Source organism: Panthera pardus, unplaced genomic scaffold (assembly GCF_024362965.1).
Source record: "Panthera pardus isolate Hobbes unplaced genomic scaffold, ASM2436296v1 HiC_scaffold_2, whole genome shotgun sequence".
Lineage (NCBI taxonomy): Eukaryota > Metazoa > Chordata > Mammalia > Carnivora > Felidae > Panthera > Panthera pardus.
The window spans coordinates 498,622-519,664 of record NW_026526765.1 but is presented as its reverse complement, the minus strand read 5'-3'; the positions used below and the strand labels follow the sequence as shown (position 1 = coordinate 519,664).

The 21,043-nt window shown below is 58.6% G+C and overlaps 1 protein-coding gene across 1 annotated transcript; it reads left to right on the top strand.

Moving 5' to 3' along the window:
• Positions 1-397: 397 nt before the first annotated feature.
• LOC109260216 (palmitoyltransferase ZDHHC11-like) lies at positions 398-20,610 on the top strand. Its single transcript, XM_019438304.2, has 7 exons — positions 398-2,095; positions 6,215-6,390; positions 6,834-6,935; positions 10,244-10,368; positions 12,502-12,654; positions 15,078-15,187; positions 19,186-20,610. The coding sequence occupies exons 1-7, from the start codon at positions 1,883-1,885 to the stop codon at positions 19,354-19,356; spliced, it is 1,050 nt and encodes a 349-aa protein (XP_019293849.2). The 5' UTR covers positions 398-1,882; the 3' UTR covers positions 19,357-20,610.
• The last annotated feature ends 433 nt before the right edge of the window (positions 20,611-21,043 follow it).

Sequence of the window (21,043 nt, the reverse complement as noted above, 5' to 3'; positions counted from 1 at the left end):
TGAATCCGGAGGACCAGTCCCGGCATTTGCGGAAGGAGTGGACGGGGGCCTGGCTCAGATCTGGGGGGGGGGGGGGGGGGGGGGGGCGGTTAGGAGGTCGTCTAGGGAGTGACGCCAGCACAGGCTCCAAAGGCAAGAGATGGCCATTAGCGGGGGGTGGGGGGGGAAACGACGTGGCTCCAGGCTGAGGAAATAGCACGAGAAAGGTCAGGAACGAGAAGTGAGCCGAGAAATCTTGTGTGCCTAAGCTGTGAGTGTGTGTGTGTGTCTTGTGTGCGTGCTGTACGTGTGGTGCACGTGTATGTCTCTGGTGCGTGTGTTCCACGTGTATGTGTGTGGTCTGTCACGTATGTGGTATGTGCGGTGTGTTGCATGTGCACGTGTGTTCCGCGTGTGGATGGACGTGTCCGCACGGGTGTCTCGTGCACACGCGGAGCCCACGTTAACTGTGCCATCTGGTCCCGGCAGGAGTCAGGAGCCCGTGCGTTTGTTGGTAACTGTGTATTTGTCCTGGTGACAACTGCTGGAATCTTCTGAGAGCGAAAAACCGAACCGGCAGATCCAAGGGGGTGTTCGAGCCGAGCACCTGCCCCGCCAGGGGGCCCGGGGCGAGGCCCCTGCACCACCTGCAGCTGCTCTCTCCAGACCCCCCGGCTCACCAGCACCCACGTGACTGGCGGTGCCGGCCGCAGCCACTCCTGGTGACGGTAAGCGTGCACCTCCCGCCGCGGCTGCTTGGGCCGCGTGCGTGGTTGTGACCTCACACTCAGGCCGCGGTGGTCCTGCCCCGGGGACCGAGGCTGCGCTCGCCCCCCCGTGGAGTGTTGCTCTTGGTGCCGCTTTGAGGTCGGCTGCAGGGAAGCTTCCGGGGGGCCTCCGAGGAGTGCTGCTGCGGTGCCCCCACGCGTGCACTCTCAGTCCCATGTTCCCGTGACACTTTGGCTGTCTCCGTTGGGGTTCAAAGTAGTCTCAGAGCTTGAAAACTCGCTCTGCTTCAAGTTTTACCAAATCCAATGCCAGCTGCAACCTCAGGGTTTCCATGCGTCAGTGATGCCATTTCTGTCCTGGGAAGCCCCGTAGGACGCGGCCCGCCCTTGCCTTCCACGGGCTCCTGGGCCGACGTGCGCCCTCCTGTGCCTTCCCTGTGCCCTCGTGTCCTGTCCGCACCCCGTCGCTCCTTCGACAAGATAAGTGCCGTCTCCACTGCCATCCTCCACGGCACATCCGGTTTCTCCCACGTCCCTGCTTCACCTCCCTGGGCCGAGGTCTGCGGTTACGCCCTAGAGCCCACCTCCCCGTTAGTGGGGTTTGGTTTTCAGAAGCATCCTTCCCATTGGCCGGTACTTCCATCCAAATGTTGTTTTCACGCAGGAATCGTGTCATTCGTAACACGGTGCCTTTCTGCGCTCCAACCCCCGGGGTGCTGGCCTCGCCGTCCATGTGGGATGGTCTCTGTGGTCCCCCAGGGGTCTCAGTGATCAGGTAAGCCCTGCCTGGCCCCACACCCCGAGAAGAGTGGCAGAAATCCTCCCTAATGAGGCAAAGTCCCCAGGACCCTCGGCTCTGCCAGAGGCGGCTGTGATGTGGCTCACCTTCTCCAACAGCCGGACACCTGGCCAGAAGTGGCCACGGCTCCCTCCCAGCCCCTCAGCTCGACCTGGGTGTCCCCAGAGTGCCCAGAGACCCCAGAAGCCCCTTGGTCAGCAGGCCTTTGTTCTGCAGCAGGAACGCGGTCTCTTGTTCTGTCCTCAAGGGAAACTTGCAGAAGATTCCCTGAGGATTTCAGCACACAAAAGTGTCGCGTTGTCATAGGCTCTGCTTTTCCTGCAATCTTTTCCTCGGTTTCCCTGGGGGTGGGGGTGACCCTCCTCCCGTCTCGCAGATGGATCTGTGCAGCCAGAGCCAGAGAGGGGCCCTGCGGGAAGCCAGCAGGAAGCAGGCCTCGCCCCGCCGCTGGTCCAGAGTGAATGGCTGGTCGTGGCCCCTGCACACCTTCCAGGCGGTGGCCTGGATCACGCTGTTCATCTTGGCCTTCGCCAACTTCGGTATCTTCGTCCCTTTGCTGCCGCCTGACTGGAACTTGGTCATCTATGGTGTATCCTTCACTGTGGGAGCAGCGCCCGCTGTCCCAGGGAGGCTCCCCGCGGGCCCTGCCCCAGATCTGGCTCGGGGCCCTGCCACGCCTACCAGCCCCCGCTGCGACCCCTGTTCTGCGACCCCGCTCCTCCTCTTCACCTCAGACACCCGCCACGGCCACGCTGCCTGAAACCTTACGTTCGTTCTCCGTGTGGCTCCCTGGCTTGGGGCCGGGGCTAAAAGCACAGGAGTGTCTGCTGCTTGCCTGCCGTCAGTGCAGGGAGAGCACGCCTGGGGGCCAGGGCTGGAGGGGCTTTGGGGTGAGGCAGGCAGCCTGGACGACAGGAAAGGGTCGCAGAGGGGTCGCAGGGCTGGCTCAGAAACTGAAGGCTGAGTCCCAGGGATTCACATGGCGTTCGTTCTCAGGGTCTGGGGTGCCCCATGCGGGCCCCGCTTGTCTGCAGGTCTGCAGTGGGCTGGGTCAGGCTGGCTGGCGGGGGAGCCACGCCAGGGGTGCGAGGAAGACACCGATTATAACCGCGTCCCTCTTGCGGCAGGTGAGTCTGGTGGCGGGTGTTGGCTGGGCCTGGAGTGGCCGAGGCCAGAGAGAAAACCCGCCGGCTGCTAGGAGCCACGTAGGCCACAGTGGGGACTGTGAACCCCGTGGTGGCCTAGAAAGGAGGCTCCAGACGTGTCACCAGAGTAGGCTTCAGGCCAGGTGGGCGGGCGTCGGGGACGCACTTGGGGCTGGCGCGCAGGCCCCCTGGTGGAGCGTGGCAGGTGCAGCCGAGTGCTCCTCCCCCGGCCAGGCGGGCATCGCCGGCCTTGCCCCCTCCTCACACCTCACCCTGTGGGTGACGGACCTCAGTTCTGCCAGCGCATCCACGCTCCGGGGGCCACCGCTGGCCAACCCCACCAGTGAGCCTGGGCGTCCCCCACGGCCTGACGCGCAAGCCTGCTGCCCCCCCAGCGCCACGCAGCCCCCGATCTGGCCAGCCTCCCCCCGTGGGGCCCTCCGGGTGTCTGATCCAGTGGCACGGAGCTGGGAATGTGGGTCCTGTGTGTCCGGATGCAGCTGCCCCGCTTCTAGGCCTGTGGCCCAGGGCTGGCAACGCTAGGTGGGGCCTGCCAAGCCAACATCCCACGCCCCACATCGCCCCGTGTAACTTGTGTCTTTCCCACACAAGAGGATGGGCAGAAGTCGCCAGCCTTGTAGACTTCTCTACTGGTCCCCAAAACCTGCCTTGTCGGGTTTTTTAAATTCAGAATCCAGGCACAGTTCGCTCTTCGCGTGTGGCGAGGGGTCTCCTCTCTGTGTCCCAGCACGAAGGCCAGCGGTGCCCGAGCCACGACTTCCGGTCAGAATGGCACTGTCACTGGGACTCGTACCACAGCGAAACGTCTCCCAGTTCTGAGAGGGAGCCCTCTCTCGTTCCGGGACCAGAAGCCCTCAGTGTCGGCAGGGGCCAGCTCCGGGGAGGGCCAGTTCCTGGCCTCCTTGCTGCCTCCAGCTGCCCCTCTATCTGTATCCTAAGCTCCGTCCCTGACTGCGGGTTTGTTTGCGTTCTGGGTTCTAATCCGTTGTCTCCCTTCTCCCTTCGCTGTGGCTCAGCCCGTTCTGGGGCCTTCTCGAGCTGCCTTGTGTTCTCTGTCCAGGGAGCACTCTGAGAACTCACCTGCTTTCGGGCCCAGAGGGCGCCCCGAGCTCACTTGCACACCCTTTCTCCCAGGAGCCCCTGGCTGGCCCGAGTCCCAGGTTCTGGCTGGCTTCCTTCCCCCTCAGGCTCCGCAGCGCTTGGCCACCGGGGGGCGCCACCGTCGTTCGGCGCTGCAGGGACTGCTGCCCCAGGAGGGAGGGCAGGGTCTGGGTTGCACCTCCAGAAGACACAGCAGAGGAGGCGGACCCCTGGTTCCCCGCTGACCTCAGCGGCCAGCTTCCCCCACAGCCCTGCCCCTGCGAAGGGCCCCGGAGGGTCCCTGTGCTGAGGGACTGGCCTCTGACGTGACCCGTCTTAGTCCGGGAGCCTGCGCCGTGGCCAGGCGAAACCCCTGGTTAGGTTAGCCTCAGTGACTGCAGGGCTGGTGGGGGGTGGTGGGAGCTCTGGGGGGCGCCTCACCCCTTCCTGCCGCAGAACCGGAAGGACCTGAAAGGAAGGTCGGGAGGGCGTGTGTCCTGGGCTGGCGGAGCTGTGTGTTTACCAAACACAGATTGTTGCTAAGGGGATGGGGCCTCGAGGGCAGGGCCTGGCCTTCTGCCGCTGGAGACCTCCTACCTTGTGCCTTTTACTTTTTGTTATTCTCTGCAACCTGAGAGACACCCATAACCCGGGCATCTGAATGTGGGGGCAGAACTTTGGTGTGGTGCCCACCTGCTGACACTTCTCAGCCAAGTGGCTGGCGGAGTGAATGGCCAGGCAAAACGCGGTGGTGGCCTTTTGCTCGCCCATGTCACTCCCACAGGTGACCTGCCCTGAACCTGTGTTCGTGCTTAAGGGGGCTTGCCTACCACATGGCGGGGGGCTGCCCCTCTGTTCCTGGGGGACACGTTCTGGTAGTGGCCTGGCCACGGCACCGGCAGGGTTGGGACATGAGGGGAAAATCAGGCTCAGGTCAGGGGCCTCGCTGCCTCCAGTTTGAGACTAGAGTGCAGGCCACGCTGCCCCTACACCGTCTCCAAGGGCCCCAACGCCTCAGTCCCTCCCCCACCCCTTGCCTGCCTATTTCTGATGCGACAGAGGAAGGGGCCTTCCTGCCGCACCTCTTGTCCTGGGCCGGACCCCTGTGCTCAGGACCTGCTACCCCAGTAACCACACAAACAGTGCTTGCCTCCACCCAGCGCCTCGGGCTTCAGGGAGCAGGTGCAGGGAGACCGCGTGCCAGCACTGTGTTGGTGTCTCCAGCTGTGATGGCAGAGCCTGACCAGGCCCCTGACCACCTGGCCGCGGCCCCATACCCTGAATGGAACAGCAGAGCAGGGGAGGCTCAGGCCTTACCCAGCCCTGCAGGGTCCTGTGGCCACAGGAAGGGCCTTGGTGTCACCACATCCCTTATGTGGCACTGAGGGATCTGGTCAGTCTCGTGCCCCCGTGCAGGTCCCCCAGGGCCCGGCTGGTTCTCAGCCACCCTTCCACTCACCCCTGGCCTGGGCACCAGCTTCCTGGGCTGATCCTCATGGCCCTCAGCTCATTCTCGCCTGCCCTCCTCCCGCCCTCCTCCCCCAGCAGGGCTGGGTCCCCATTGCCTCCATGCCGTCATCTGGCAGCCTGAGTCCTGGGTCTGCACGTGGTGCCTAGAGGCTGGAGGGCGAGGGAGGAATGAGCGATTTGGGCCAGAAGCAGCCTCCCGCTCAGGCTAGTGCATTGTGGAGGCAGGACCCCGCCTGTCAGCCCCAGGCCCGTGGAGGCGGAGGCAGAGGCTGAGGCAGCGGCGGCTGGCAGGTCTGAGGAGGACCCCGAGGGGGCTTCCCGCAGGACTGAGCAGTAGCCCCAGCCCCCTGCTCCGAACCCCCACCCCTGTCAGATCCCGGCAGAACCCCGTGCACTGTGGCCTCGCCTCCCGGGCTGGGTCATTTCCCCCTGCCACACCCTGGAACCCAGCCTGTAAACCCTGAACCCTCCCATTCAGCACTGGTCCTGGGAAGCAGGGCAGGGCTGACAGGGAGGCGGCTTCCACCTCGTCTGTTTGGTTTCCAAGGGGACAGACAGTGTGTTGGTCCCGAAGGGGAGGAGGAGGATGGGAGCCCAGGGACTGGTTTTACCCTGGGTGCCACGGCGGGAGTGGGTGCCAGAGAGCCAGAGGGGCCTAGGGGCGAGGAGAGACGAGACGAGACCCAGACAGACCGTGCAGACTGGCCGTGTGAGCCCTCCCTGCTCCCCTCCATTTTTTGATGATACACTGTCTTCTTCCCCCGACACACGTGCTCTGAGCATCTCTGCTGCCCAAAGAAGCCCCACGACTTTGGCACCCAGCGTGGTGGCCGCTGGCCCCTGAGGGCCTTCCCTTGCTGCCTTGGTGAATGTGGGGTCCACACCCTCAGGCCGCAAGCAGGCGCCTCCAGGGTCCTGCTTCTAGTTTGAGCGGGCACCTTCGCCGTGTTGACCAGGCCTGGCCGCACGTTCCTTGACACACTCACGCCCAGGTGACTGGTGGGCTTTTCTGTTTCCACTGCGTGGTCCACTTGCTTGCAATTTCCATCGATCCTGCTGAAACCAACGTACGGCTCAAGAACTACTCGGAGCCCGTACCCACCTTCGACCCATCCAAACACACGCATGTCATCGAGAACCAGTATTGCCACCTGTGTGAGGTCACCGTGTGAGTACCCAGCGTGTGGGGGCAGGCAGCCCCGAGGCCGCGGCCCCTGCCATGTGGACCCGTCCCCTCCCCGTGCTGTGCACAGGCAGGTCCTGCCCCGGCCTTTCTGTTTCCATGCAGCTGACTGGTGCTGCTTTCCTTGAATGAGCAGCAGTGGCCCTGAGACACGCAGGACCCCTCACCCATCTAGGGGCTCAGATGAGTCCCAGCCCCCCCACCGGAACCCCACCTGGGCTAGTCAGAGCACTGAAGGCTCAGCAGGCAGCCTGGGAGGGAGGCCTGTGGCTCAGGATGGGAGCTGGTGGCACCGTGTGGCAGGCGTGGCTGAGGGAAGATAACCCGCCTGGGGCCTGGTCTTCCCTGCCACCTGTCTCTCCCTTCTGACCCTGTCTTCCTCCCACACATGCTGCAAACGGGCTGCTCGTGTGAATTCTTCCTTCTAGGAACAAGAAGGCTAAACACTGTAGGGCCTGCAACAAGTGTGTATCTGACTTTGACCACCACTGCAAATGGCTTAACAACTGTGTAGGGGGCAGGAATTATAGGTGAGGGGCTGGAGGGGGAGGTCCGGGAGGGAAGGGCAGAGTCCTGGGGGAGGGAGAGGGAGACCCAGCAGGGAAGTGGGATAAGGGCATTGCAGGGCGGGGGCGGGGGGTGGGGGGGACCTCGAAGTGGGGAGGGGTGAGGTCCTGGGGGAGGGAGAGGAGGTCCTCGGCAGGGGAGAGGGGTGGGGTGCTAGGGAAGGGGGAGGTGGGACTTGGCAGGGGGGAGGGTGAAAGGACTGGGGGAGGGAGGGGGATTGGTCAGGGGGAGGGGGGAGGGGGCCCAGAGAGAGGGGTCCTGCAGGCTGGGGGCCTCATGGGTAAGAGGGTGGGGGCCACAGGCAGTGGGGGGAGTCCCGTGCTGTCCCCAGCACAGCGGTCCTTAGCGTCTTTCTATTCTCCTTGTCTGGCTCTGAAATGTGTTGGCCTGGAGCCCCTCCCGAATGTGGAGGCCCAGCCCCATCCAGAGGGGCTCAGGCCGAGCTGACTTGTCCTCGACCCGCTGGCCTGGACCCGGGTGCTTTCTCCCGGGAGGCCGTCAGAGCACAGAGGATGTGGGCCGAGGCTGCACTGGGAGCAGGTGTTCAGTCCTGCACGGGCTTCGCCAGGACCCCACGTGCTAGGGCCCAGGCTGTGAGTGGCCAAGAAAGTCGCAGGGGCTCCCCCGGTTAGTTCAGAGTGGCCTTCGCCGGCTCATGGCGCTGCAAGGGGTTCCACTGCTCACCCACCACTCGTAGCAGGTGTGCTCCGTGCAGCCCGGTCGTGGAGCGTCGTGGTCTGTGCTCCGTGCAGCCCGGTCCAGGAGGGTTGTGCTCCGTGCAGCCCGGTCATGGAGCGTCGTGGTCTTTGCTCTGTGCAGCCCGGTCATGGGGCGTCGTGGTCTGTGCTCCGGGCAGCCCGGTCTTGGAGCGTCGTGGTCTGTGCTCCGTGCAGCCCGGTCATGGAGCGTCGTGGTCTTTGCTCTGTGCAGCCCGGTCATGGGGCGTCGTGGTCTGTGCTCCGGGCAGCCCGGTCTTGGAGCGTCGTGGTCTGTGCTCCGTGCAGCCCGGTCCAGGAGGGTTGTGCTCCGTGCAGCCCGGTCTTGGAGCGTCGTGGTCTTTGCTCTGTGCAGCCCGGTCATGGGGCGTCGTGGTCTGTGCTCCGGGCAGCCCGGTCTTGGAGCGTCGTGGTCTGTGCTCCGTGCAGCCCGGTCCAGGAGGGTTGTGCTCCGTGCAGCCCGGTCATGGAGCGTCGTGGTCTTTGCTCTGTGCAGCCCGGTCATGGGGCGTCGTGGTCTGTGCTCCGGGCAGCCCGGTCTTGGAGCGTCGTGGTCTGTGCTCCGTGCAGCCCGGTCCAGGAGGGTTGTGCTCCGTGCGGCCCGGTCTTGGAGCGTCGTGGTCTGTGCTCCGTGCAGCCCGGTCCAGGAGGGCCATGCTCTGTGCAGCCCAGTCAAGAAATGCTCCACTTGTTCAGGTTTGAAAAGCGTTGCTGCTTTGAGCAGAAGGAAATGCAAAGCTGTCATGATTAGAAAAGTCTAATGAGAATCGGGGGCCTGGGAGCCCCCATGCCGCCCTCTCCCCTACAGAGGAGGAGCCCCAGGCCAGCTGGGGCTGCCTCCTCACGGTAGCAGGGCTTTCTTCTCTCCCCCAGATGCTCCTCTTAAGGCCTTGATGCCACAGGCTGGTGGCCTTGAGGTCTGGTCAGCCGTCGGGGACGGGCGAGGGTTTGTGGCCCTGCCACTGAGGAGGACCAAGCGGACCGGGCCCCAAAGGGCACACAGGGTGGAGTTCCGAGGTCCTGACAGTGGCCTCCGGGCACAACAGGCTGCAGAAGTTCCCGGTGGGGACGGCTGGGCCCTAGGAGCCCTCCTACCCACTGGGCAGTGTCAGCAGCAAGGAGTGTACACAGAAGTGAGGGCACCTTGTGTGCGGGGGTCCTGGTGAGGGCGTGGCCACCCCTGTCCACGTGGAGTCCCAGACTCCCTCCTGTCCCTTCCACCGTCAGGCAGAGAAAGCAACAGGAAATGACTGCATTTAGAAGACGAGTTGGCCAAAACAGTTGGCAAAGTGTGATAAGCTCCTGAGAGGACGTGCCTTCACAGGGGAAGTGCCTGGACTGGGCGCTGAGGCACCACAGACGCGGGAGTCAGGGACAGTGACGTTTCGGGCCCCGAACGTGCAGCTGGAGTGGCTTTGGCCCTCACCCTGCCGGGAGGGCCGCCTCTGGCCGGGTGCCAGCAGCAGCGGATGGCCGAGGGCCTTCTGCTGAGGGTGAGCCCGTCGGCTGGAATAGTTGCCCTGCACACTACAGGCTCCCCGGGGACCAGAGCCAGGTGTGGGGCCAGGCTTCTGCCCCCTGCGGCTCGGGACACACAGGACACGTGCCCTCCAGGGCCTTCGACAAGGGGCCATAATGCAGGCTGCCCTCCACATCTATATGACCTTTTGAGGACATTCACATTTTAGCTCTCTGCCTAAAGATGTGTTAAAAAAAAAAAAACAAAAACAAACCTCAAGATGTTCTGGAAAAGAATAATGGAGTCAGATAAACTTCAGCTGGAGAAAAGACATTGATGAAGATTGAAAATGCTAAAGAAACAGTTTCCTTAAATATCACCACGGTAGAAAGCCCAAAGGAAGACCTTGCAGCAGAAGCTTATTCCAAGAATTGCTGACCAGAATTTAATTTTTGGATGGTTAGATCGTTCTCTGTCCTGAGCACAGGCAAGAGGACAGGAGTGACTCTGGTCTAATGCCTGCCAAAGCACAAGATGTCACTTGTGCACAGAAGTGTGCACAGGCCCCTGGAGGGTGTGTGGAGATGGTGCACTGTGGGCCGCTGGCCGGCCAGGTGCCTGTCCCAGCACCCCTGGCCTTCCCGACCTGCTGGGCTTCCATGCCTCTGGATGGAAGCACAGCACCCAGGGTCCCGTGCAACGTGGGGGGCAGGGGTGGTGGTCCCGACCCCGACCTGGCGGAGCCCTGGTGAGCGGTGGCGGCGTGTGGAGGAAGCTGCGGGTGGCCCGACCTGCTCGGAGCCTCTGTGTACCCACCTGGGAGCCGGGCCGGGCCCTTCTCACTGCCGCGTGGGGGTGGGAGGGGGACAGAGAAACTGGAGGTGCCCTCAGGGCGCCCCCTGGGGAGCTCGGGTGCCAGGAGATAGGAAGAAGGCTGGGCCTTGGGTTCGGGGTGGGAGGGGGGCACAGAAACTGGAGGTGCCCTCAGGGCGTCCCCTGGGGAGCTCGGGTGCCAGGAGACAGGAAGAAGGCTGGGCCTTGGGTTCGGGGTCAGGGGCACCTTGCCCAGCCCTGAGTCAGGCTCTGGCCCCCGCAGATACTTCTTCTGCTCCTTGGTCTCTGCCTCAGCCAGCCTGCTCTGCCTGATCACCATCCTGCTGTACGTCTTCATCCAGTACTCTGTCAACCCGGAGGTGCTGCGCAGTCATCCCCTCTATGAAGGTACGGGGCGGGGGGCCCCCTCTGGCGTTGCTTTCCCTCGGGTCCCTCGTGGTGGTAGCCTCTCCAGCTGTCTTTCGGGGAAAGCTCTCCCTATGAGGGGGAATCAGTCTGGCCCGCCCCCTAGCTGGTTGAGCTGTGGGGCCGGGCAGGAGGGCAGCAGCCCCCAGGCACCAGAAGGCAGGTTTGGGGCCCCGTGCCCATCACCCAGCAGCTGGTCTTGGCAGGGAGCAGGGTGGGGCGGGAGGGCAGGGCTGCCTGGGGAAGGTGCCGGGTGGTGTGTGGCTGCAGGTGTCTGCTGAGCGGCTCCAGGAGCCTGGCCTTGGGAACACATGTGCCTCAAAGGTCTTTCCATCACTGCCCACCCCCCGGGCCTGTGACCGTGACCTTATTTGGAGAGAGGGTCCTCCCAGATGTGATTAAGGATCCTGAGATGATCATGGGTTACCCGGCAACGTGTGGGGTCCTGGATCCAGTGAAAACATCCTTATAAGAGACTGGGGGGACATGGGCACAAGCCCAGGGTTGCCTGGAGCCCCAGAAGCTGTTAGATCCAAGGATAGATCCTCCCCCGTGGCCTCGGAGGGAGACGGGCCCTGCAACAGCCTGACATCGGGGCTTCATCTCTGCTGTTGAAACTGCCTGGTCTATGGCCATCGGTCACAGCAGTCCTGGACACTGATGCAGGGAGGACCCCAAGTGGAGCACCTCGTGTGTCTGTCCTGAGTGTTTGGCGACCTCAGCCCTCAGGGTGCAAAGATTCCTTTCTCAGTCCAGGCCTCTCTCCAGAGCACGTCACGGCCATGCCCTCTTCCTGGAGGGGCACCGTGCCCTGTGCACCTTCACCCCCAGGCCCGCACTGCACCTGGGCTGGATGAGCCCTCGTGGGATGGGCCATCTGACCTGCACCTGCTCCGGAGTGCATCCTGGCTATTTCCATGGTAAAAGGGAACAGTGGGGTCTCAGCGAGACCCGGCCCTGCTCAGCGGGAAGAGCCGCCTGCACTCTGCACACAGCCAGCTGGAGGCCTCCGCCTGCCATCCTTCCTGACAGTCTCCACACGCGGCCTGAGCAGAAGGGCTGGCCGGTGGCCGCCGCCTCAGAACAGTCACCGGTGGGCACCGGGGCTTCCCTGCGAAGGTCCTTCCGGCCACGGGGCCTCTCATCGCCCCAACACGCTCTGAAATGTGGCTCGCACATGGTAAGGGGCAGCCTCAGCGCACCCGAGTTCCATGGCACGTGTCCTTACTTCCTCCCAATGTGGGCGTCGGCTGGACCCTCGCTGCCACACGCTGGCAGGACAGAGGGCAGCCTGGTCTCCGAAGGTGCTTCTCTCTGGGAACTTGCTGGCCCCGGACCCATTGTGGATGTGCTGCACATGACTGCCTGATGACTGAGGCAATCTCCTGGGTTTGCTGTTCCAGAAGATTCCATGGGGCTGCTTACCCGCCAGTTCCCTGGGGCACTTTGCTCTCATTGGTGGGAATCATCAAGACATCACGGCTGAGGGGACAAGCATGTGGCCGGCCACCCCATGGTACATCCGGCTTCATGCACACTGCGCTGCAGCCCCCGAGGCGCGCAACGGGCCTGGCGGCCACTTTCCACGCCACATAAGGGACTGGAATCAGTACCTCTCAGACTCTGTGGTGGGATGAGAGCGTTTCAGCTGGATTCCATCTCCATGGGCCTGCCTGCAGATTCCTCAGTGCTTTCCTCACACTTAAGTCTGGAAGTATCAGCAGCCCTCGGGGCCCAGAGGACCACATCCTGGAAATGTCCCAAGGCGCTGGCTACTGCCTTGCAGTTCCCTGTGAGGGCGGCTGACTGAGAACGGGGAGGGCCTGGCACAGTGGCATGGCCCTCAGGACAAGGGTGGGGGTTCAGCCAGGCAGGGGGTCAGGCTCTGCGACTCGGACCCTTAGTTATCCTCTCCCAGCCTCACCTTCCAGACCCGTAAAGTGGGGCTGTGACACCCACCTCAGTCAGGGGGCTGCAAGGGCACCTGGGTGAGGTAGGGCACACACTGGGGCGGGGGAGAGGCTCCCTCAGGCTGCTCACCCTCCCCCACCTCCCAAGGAGGGGCTGGCCATGCCCCAGGTGCTGGATGCACGCACATCTCCCTTGCCTCCGCAGACGTCTCCAAGGACACTTGGCTGCTGTTCCTTCCTTTGTTCCCTGTAAAGACGAAGACCCTGGTGGTCCTGGGCATTGGGGTGTTCGTCCTGTTGCTGTCCGCCCTCAGCCTCCTGCTGCTTGGACACCTGCTCATCTTCCACCTCTTCTTAAGTACGTGTCCTGACCCCCACTCCAGTCTTTGTCCCTTGCGTTCCAACATGGCCCACGACAAGGTCTGCTGGCCCCTGCTAGAAACGAGCACATCAGACAAATCACAGGAAGAGACACCCCTAGAGGGACAGCAGGGCTCATTCTGCTCTGAGGCCTGCAGAGGACACGAGAGGGCCTAGGAGTAAGTTAGATAAGGGAGCAGAACGTGTGAGGCAGGAACAGGCACCATTAAAAAAAGAACAGGGGATTTAGAGAAGCACCAAGTCCTAACAATGAAAAATAGTGAGCCAGCGACAGGGTATCTGCTGACCCAGCTCGCTGCAGGGACACTGGCCATTTCTTGGAGTCCACGCAGCACTGCGTGCAGCAGGCCCCACTATGCCGTGGCCCGGGGGAGGGCACGACTTCTCTCTGTGGCCTCCGCAAGGGAGAAGGTGGCAGTGGGGGCCCCATGTGGCTGCCGGAGCAGGTCCGGCGCAGGGAGTGTCCTCAGCAGAGCCAGAGCCAGAATCGGCACCCAGAGCCAGAGGTGGGTCAGCCCAGGCCCTTATCCTAAAGCTTCCACGCACTGGCCAATGGGGACAAGGGTGCATTTGGGGACAGTGCCCCAGCTGCAGCCTACATGACAGCCGGCAGGTGGCAAGCTGGGCAGGTCCAGAAGTCCACTGCGGCCACTCAGGACAGATGGATGTGAGACTGGAGAATAGGCCCACGGGACAGATGGCCAATGGGAGAGGGACCAGAAGGCCTCAACCCAAGCAACAGGGAGGGTGGTGGTGCCACACTCACTGTGGGGGTAGGGGAGGGAGACGCACACGGAGCTTATGGCTCAAGGTGCTGTTTACAGGGTATTTGGACAGCAAAGCACAGACTTCCAGAAAAAGTTGGATTTTTAGCTATTGTTACAGTAAACTTACCCTGCTTGAAGTAACAGAGTTAATCACCTTGCAGTCTCTGTGGGTCATGGGTTCAGCATAGCTTAGCTGGGTCCACTGGCCCTGCTTGGCCACAAGGCTTCCGCCAGGCGTGAGGAGGGCTGTGGTCTCATCCGACCGGGACCCACGCCAGGGTGTTGGCAGGCCAGTTCCTGGCCTCAGTTCCCCGTGAGTTGTTGGCCGGTGCCGCCTCCCACCAGGACGCTCCAGCACGAGGGGGCAGCCGGCCTTTTGTAGCCCAGTCATGGAAGTGACGCCCCTCACCTCTTGTGCAAGGCGCTGGGGCCACTCACTCTCCAAGGGACGGTGTGACGCAAATACCCTGAGGTGGGGTGTGGGGGCCGCTGGGGGGCCTGTCGGAAGCCGTGGGCAGCTGGATGCCCCACGCTGAAGTTTGGGGGAAGGACATCCTGACGAGGCTGCAGCACGAGCAGAGTGCAGCGTTGGTGAGGGCAAGACCTCCCAGGAAGACGCACGGATGTCGGGGTGCCAGCAGCAGGAGCGTGGGGAAAGCCGCCTCCACACGAGCGGGGGCACAGAGCATCCCAGAGACCAGCGGCCCCGGCTGCTGTGTTGTCGCCTAGTGTCGCCGGCGGGGGGACATGGCAGACGCTCATTCGGTGCACACCGCACTCTGGCCTCCCTCCCCGGCCACATCTCCTCTCGCTACTGTCAGATGAAGGCGTTTACACAAAACTCTGGACGAGTGTGAGCTCTGGGGAACACACAGTGTGTACTTGCCACCCGACGGCGATGGCAGCCGTCCCTGCAATCCCTGCGAGAGAACGAGTGTTTTCGCGAGCGTGTGGCCAGGCGCAAATGACGCCCTCACACAGGTTCTGGGGGAGGTGGGAGGACCAGTAAGAGCCAGGTGGAGTCCAGCAGCAAGCCAAAGCAAACACAGACAGACGCACTTGTACACACCACCCAGGGAAGGGAACGGGCTCCACGCGGGTGTGGGGGCAGCCCACCCTCCGTCTGCTCCTCCAGCTGCAAATAGGCTTCTGTGGGCGGCCCTTCTCCCTTTCCAGAAATAATTAGAAGCCATCTGTCCTCGTGTTGGTTTTAGGGAAAGAGAAGTGGGAGGATGGGTGCCTCTGCTGAAGCAGGCACAGAACCCGTTTCGTGGACGGTGCTGTCTGTTGACAGACCCGGGTCTCAGATGTCCTTTCAGTGACCCGGGGTGCTTCTGCCACAGTGCCGGAGCCAGCGTCCGGGTCCACACTGGCTTTGTGGGCCTGGAAGGCTGCAGGGCAGCTGTTCCTGGGACGGGGCGCCAGCAGCCTTGGGGCTGGGACGAGCTACCGCTTGCCTCCCACAGGCCAGGTGGGCCCCGGGGTGGCCATGCAGCGGCCTCCCGGCGCCCCGGGTTAGGAGGCAGCTCCCGGCACCCTGGGGGGAAGCCCTGGGAGACCGGGTGGTGGCCTGTGGGCCACTCTGCCCGCTTGCGTAATTGTAACTGCCCGTTTCCGCCTTTCTCCTCTCTAGTGTTCAAGAAGTTGAGCACGTATGAGTATGTGACACAGAACCTCCATCAGAAGACTCCAGAAGTTCCAGCAGGGAGGAAAGAGCTGTCCTTCAAAATAAGCATGCCACAGGTAGCGGGTGCCCCTCTGCTTCACCATCTGCGCTCTCCGGGGCCTGGGGCAGTGCCCAGTGTCACCTTGCAGCTGGGACTTCTCAAACACAGTCCTTTGCTTCTGTGTTGGCACAATCTTCGATTCCGTGTGTGTGTGTGTGTGTGTGTGTGTGTGCGCGCGCGCGCGTGCGTTGTGTGATGCAGTGCAGGTGTGTGTGATGCGGTGTGTGTGCATGTGTTTGGTGTGAGATGCACTGCATGTTTGCATGTGTGAGTGCATGATGTGTATAATGTGATGCACATGTGTGTGGTTGCGTGTGCATAGTATGCGACGCAGTGCATGTGTGTGTGGTTCTGTGTGTGTTTAGTGTGAGATACGGTGCGTGTGTGTGTGTGTGTGTGTGACTGAGTGCATGTGTATGTGTGCATGTGTACATGGTGTGTGTGTGCAGCGCAGTACATGTGTGTTTGGTGTGTGGTGTGCATGTGTGTTATATCATTTGTATGTTCACTATCCACAGAATCAAGCCAGCAGGGCTGACTCCTTTTAGGCCCGTATATTAATGCAGCTGCTTCTCATCAAAATTAAAAACATTTGCTTTTCAAACGGGTGCCATTAAGAAAATGAAAACATAAGCCAAAGGCAGAAATATATGCAAATCGTATACTTGTGTCCAGAATATATAAAGAATTCAAAATTCCATTATGAGAAAAATGACACAGTGTTTTAACTTTTTAAATGGGCAAAAGATTTGAACCAACTGTTCACCAAGGAGGATCCATGGTGACAGATAAGCACATCGACATCATTTACCATTAAGAAAACACAAAACCACAGTAAGATACCATTACACACCCATTAGAATGGCTATAATCAAAAGAACTAACAATAAAAAGCGTTGGTGAAGCTGTAGATCGAAGGGCTCCTACGTTACTAGTGCAGATACCAAATTTTATCACTTTGATAAGAAGTTTGGTGTTTTCTTAAAAAGTGAAATGTATACTCACCGTTGAAGTCAGCAGTCCCACTTCCAGTTTCTTAACTATTAGTTAAGTGAAGACCCAGGTATTCATGTGACGGGGGTGCTATCCCCCAGTGAGATCCTTTCCTAGGACCCAGGAGACTCTGAGGCACCATTACTCAAAATTAACTACTAACTGACTTGGATTGTGTATAAGACTAAGCCCAGTGTCAGCAGCTTTTTCACTTTGTGAATTTTTATCGCCCACAGCAAGCAGATGACGACCTGAGTCCATCTGCACGTAGGTAAATGTGTAAGCTTACTAGAGTTTTATCTGTCTGACAAATACTATATGCTCTCAATCGTCTTGCTTTAAAAAGTCTTCATGACTCCAAGGTTATACAAATATCCACATTCTCTGCTAGTATTTTCACCAGTTTTATTCGCTTTGCATTTTGATTCCCAAGCCGTCCTGAATTTGTTTGCGTGTTCACGGAGACAGGGGCTAAGGTCGTTATGTCGCCCTGAGCCAGCGCCGCACTTCGCCCAGGACCTGGTGCCCCGGGCTCCCCCGGGAGACCCTCTTCCGGCCGCGCCTCACCCTGAACGTCCGGCAGGGGAACGCCCTCGGCATTTTTTAGTTTTCATAGTTGACAATTCCTCCACGTTTTTAGTCTCTGTGTAAATTTTAAAATAGTTTTCGTGCAGTTCTGAGAAAGGCGGAGTTGGAAGTGGAGTTACAATAAACATTCCCTAGAGGCGGGAGCGAGCGGAGCCGCGTGGTCTCGGCTCCACGCCCTGAAACTGCCCCGGAAGTCGGTCTCCCCCGGGGGAGCGGGCCGGAAGTGCCACAATTCGGTGGTGCTCTCGGAAGCTCGGTCCTCGCAGAAACGGGTGGGGGGCGACTCCCATGTTCCGGCGGAGCGGGGCGGGTCGCAGGGCCGGTGCCGGCTCTCGACGGAGGGGCGGGAATCCCTCCACAAAGAATCCGCTCGTTCCTTCTGCATTTGTTTCCTTAGACACCCGGTGGCTCCTTCTGCATTTGTTTCCTTAGACACCCGGTGGCCATGCTTCTGGGAAAACCCGGGTCGTTTGGAGTTTCACTTGAAGCATCGCCTCACTGCGGTCCTTTAGGTACAATCTGAGCACATTCCCCTCACCCTGTCGGGCCTGGGGGCCGGCCGCCTCTAGAAGCAACCGAGACTAACCCCGTTTTCGGGCAGTCGGTGTGGACGCCGCGCAGGAACTGGGGACCCAAAGTCGCTGGCCGCCCCACGCGCTGCAGTCACTGCTGGCCCTCCGAGGACTGTCTACCAAGTTCCGTTTTAGTATTATTTTGTGAGTTATACTCACGATGCTTTGTTTTTATAAAATTGTGATCACATTGTTCAACTCTTTAGAGCCCCTTTTAAAAATTCCATATATTGTGGTGCCCCTGGGTGGCTCAGGCGGTTAAGCATGGGACACTTGGTTTCTACTGAGGTCATGATCTCACGGTTTGTGGGTTTGAGCCCCACGTTGGGCTCTGTGCTGGCAGCAGTGAGCCTGCTTGGGATTCTCTCTGCCTCTCTCTCTGCCCCTTCTCCCCAAGGTCTCTCTCTGTCAAAATAAATAAATAAACTTTAAAAAATTCCATACGTTGTGGACATAGTTAAAAGAAAAAGAAACATAATTTTTATGAATATAAGTTATTTCATCTTTGGGAGGGACCATATTCCTCATCTCTGGAATGTTATTTCTTATTTTCAATCACTATAGTGTTCCCTTCTCCAACTGGAGAGTGAGCTGCTAACCTTTGTATTGAAAGGTCGATTGTGTTGAGAGACAAGCCCTCTCAATGCGCTGGGCCGTCTGTCACAGTGGCCTCTCTTTCCTGCAGAAGTGTCCCTAGTTTGACCTGGACACTCACAGCCTTACATGTTAGGCAAAGCCCACTGTCAGAATGTCAGCTCCTAGAGATCAAAGAATATGTTTAAATCATGTGGCACTCCGCCCACCCCCCAAAAGAAAAATCCACTCAGTAAGTGCCTGTGGAGTTCCATGATGGAAATCACTGGTATATTTTAGGGGAGAACTTAGTGTCGGACTCTCTAAGGTGCTTCTCTCTAATAGTAGTTTTCAGACCAATTTATTGGGAGTATTTCCTCTGGACCGTTAATCTGCTGCGAAAGTAGGATCACACGTGTGAAGATACTTCTTGCCTAATTCTACAGGTGTTCTGCTCGGCTAATGTCCATCAAGTGGCTTGTACTTATTTTCTATTGCTATGTGGCAAATTCCCACAAATGTGGTGGCTTGAACTAAGACTCGTGTGAAAGCGCTTGTGGGTCACATGCCTGGCAAGCTCAGCTGGGTCCCTGACTGGTGCCTCCCAAGGCAGCAGTCACGGCTTACAGGTCAGCCCTCCCTTCTGGAGGTTATGGGGACGAGTCTGCTTCCGGGCAGATTGAGAATGCCGATGCAGCTGTGGCTTTCCTGCTCTTGCCACGTGGCCCTTCTGTCTCTAAGTCGGTAATGGTGGGTCTAGTCTCCTCATATTTTAGATCTCTCAGACTTCCTCGTTTTCCTCATTTCTCAGTTTTGAAGGACTCGTGTGATTGCATTGGACCTACTTGGGTAATCAAGGACAGTCCTCCGTTTCCTACAGTTGCTGCAAGGAAGGAGCACAGAGTGACAATGCCGTGGTCTCCAAGGCAGGTCACTTTGTCCATCTGTAACTGAGCTCTGCTGCACCCACAGACCCGGGAACGCAGTGGCCCAGCGTGGGGGCGCCGCAGCAGGAAGAAGCACCCCTGTGGCCTCCCGCCGGCAAGCGGTCATAGACCTTTACGGGTGGCGCTCCTGCGCCGTGTCCTCCGTTGTGCAGCCAACCCGAGGGCACACGGACGGCCTCCCAGGAGCTGCTGGCTCTGAGGCTCTGCAGATGAGCATGTCACGATGGCGGCCAGTGCATGGAGCTTTGCAGCTGTCGGCGGCGCTCTCTGAGCTCACTGCACAAAGCAAGGCCCTTCTTTGCTGATGGGAGTCTGTCCTCCCTTTTGCCCCATCCCTGTAGAGAGCAGCGCAAGGAGGCCCCGCCGCAGCCGAGGTGTCCGGGTCTGTGTCCCACCATCGCCACGTGCCGGGAGAGCTCCCCGCTGCAGGTGAGAGCCGCGGGGCACGTGAAGGGTCTCAGGCTGCCCCCGGAATGAGGACAGAAAATGCTTGGGATTGCTTGTTTGACTGATTTGAAGCATTTACTCGGTACCCAGGCATGCCACTCATATGGGAACAAAGGTGGAGGGAGAAGAGAAGAAAAACTGACAGACAGAAAATATTCTTAACTGTAGGGCTTATAGTGTGTGTGTGTGTGTGTGTGTGTGTGTGTGTGTGTGTGTGTAAGGGGAGAGAAAGAGATAAATGCAGTGCAATCTGGGTGTGCTAAGACTGAAGTGGCATCCGTGTGCTTTAGCAAAGGGTACTGATGTCTGCGTCCTGCTGGCTTTGAAAAACACCAGAAAATCAAATGATGGATGGATAGTCACGTGGTTAAAAAGAAATATTTACAGCAAAATTTTAATGATGATAGGACCTGGAAGTTGAGTGTTTGGGCATTCTTGTACAATCCTTTCCACTTTTCTGGGTGTTTGAAATTGTCCATTCTTAAAAAAGTGTTAGGGAATAACTGTAGGACACAGACATGGAGTAAGGGGTGTGTGTGTGTGTGTGTGTGTGTCTGTTGATGTCTGCTCTTCACAGATTGAGACTGAGGCAAGAATGTCCACCTCAAACTTCTATTTGACATTTTACTAAAGTTCCAGCCAGTGTAATACAGCAAGAAATACAAAGACATATAGATTTGAAAATGAAACTGTATTTATTTGCAGGAAACGTGCTTCTAACAAATCTGCAAAATATATGGTAGAAATAATAAGATAGCTCAGCAAGGTGGTAGGATACAAAATCAATATAATAACCCCAATTATATTTCTGTACACTAACAATGAAAAATCTCAAAATGATGTTAAGAAAAGCATTCCATCTGCAATAGCATTGAAAATAATAAAATAAAATAAAACAAGCACCAAAAGTATATACTTAAAGCTACAAACTATTGATGAGAGATACTGAACACAATCCAAATAAACGGAAAGATTTAGAATATTCGTGGACTGGAAAATATGGTCATGATGGAAAACTCCCCCCACAATTGATCTACATAATTACCATGATCCCTGTTGAGTTTCCAGCAAGCTTTTTTCTTTAAGGAAATAGCAAGCCAACCCTAAAATAGATACCGAAATCCGAAGGACATAGAGTGACCAAAAGAATTTAGAAAAAGAAGCAGCAAATTGGAGGACTTACTCAATCTGACTTAAAAATGAACTATCGAGCTACAGTAGTCGGGACCGTGTGGGCCGTGAGGGTGGTGTGCCCAGGGAGGGGAGACATGCCGGTCAAGGGAACAGGATAGAAAGTCCAGAAATAACACCTGATCAGTGGGTGTGAAACAGAGGTGCCAGGATAATTAAACGGGGAGATAGCTGCTTCACACCACACACAAAAATAACTCAAAATCAATCACAGTTCTGAGTTTAGGGGCTAACCTGTGACACTTTAGGAAGAAAACAGAATAAGACCTTTGTGGTCTTGAGGTAGACAAAGTTTTCTTCAATATGGGCACCAAAACCACTATTGAGGAAGAAAATGGAAAATGTGACTTTTTTATAAAAGAAAGCATTTCCTGTTCAGAATTCACCACTGCAAAAATGAAAATGTAAGTCACAGGTCGGAATAAATATTTGCAAACCCTGTACTTAAATCCAGAATAAATAAAGAACTCTTGACACTTAATAGGGAAAAACGGCCCCATTTTTAAAACGGGGAAAAGATTCTAATGAACTTTACCAAATAGGACATATGGGTGGCAAATC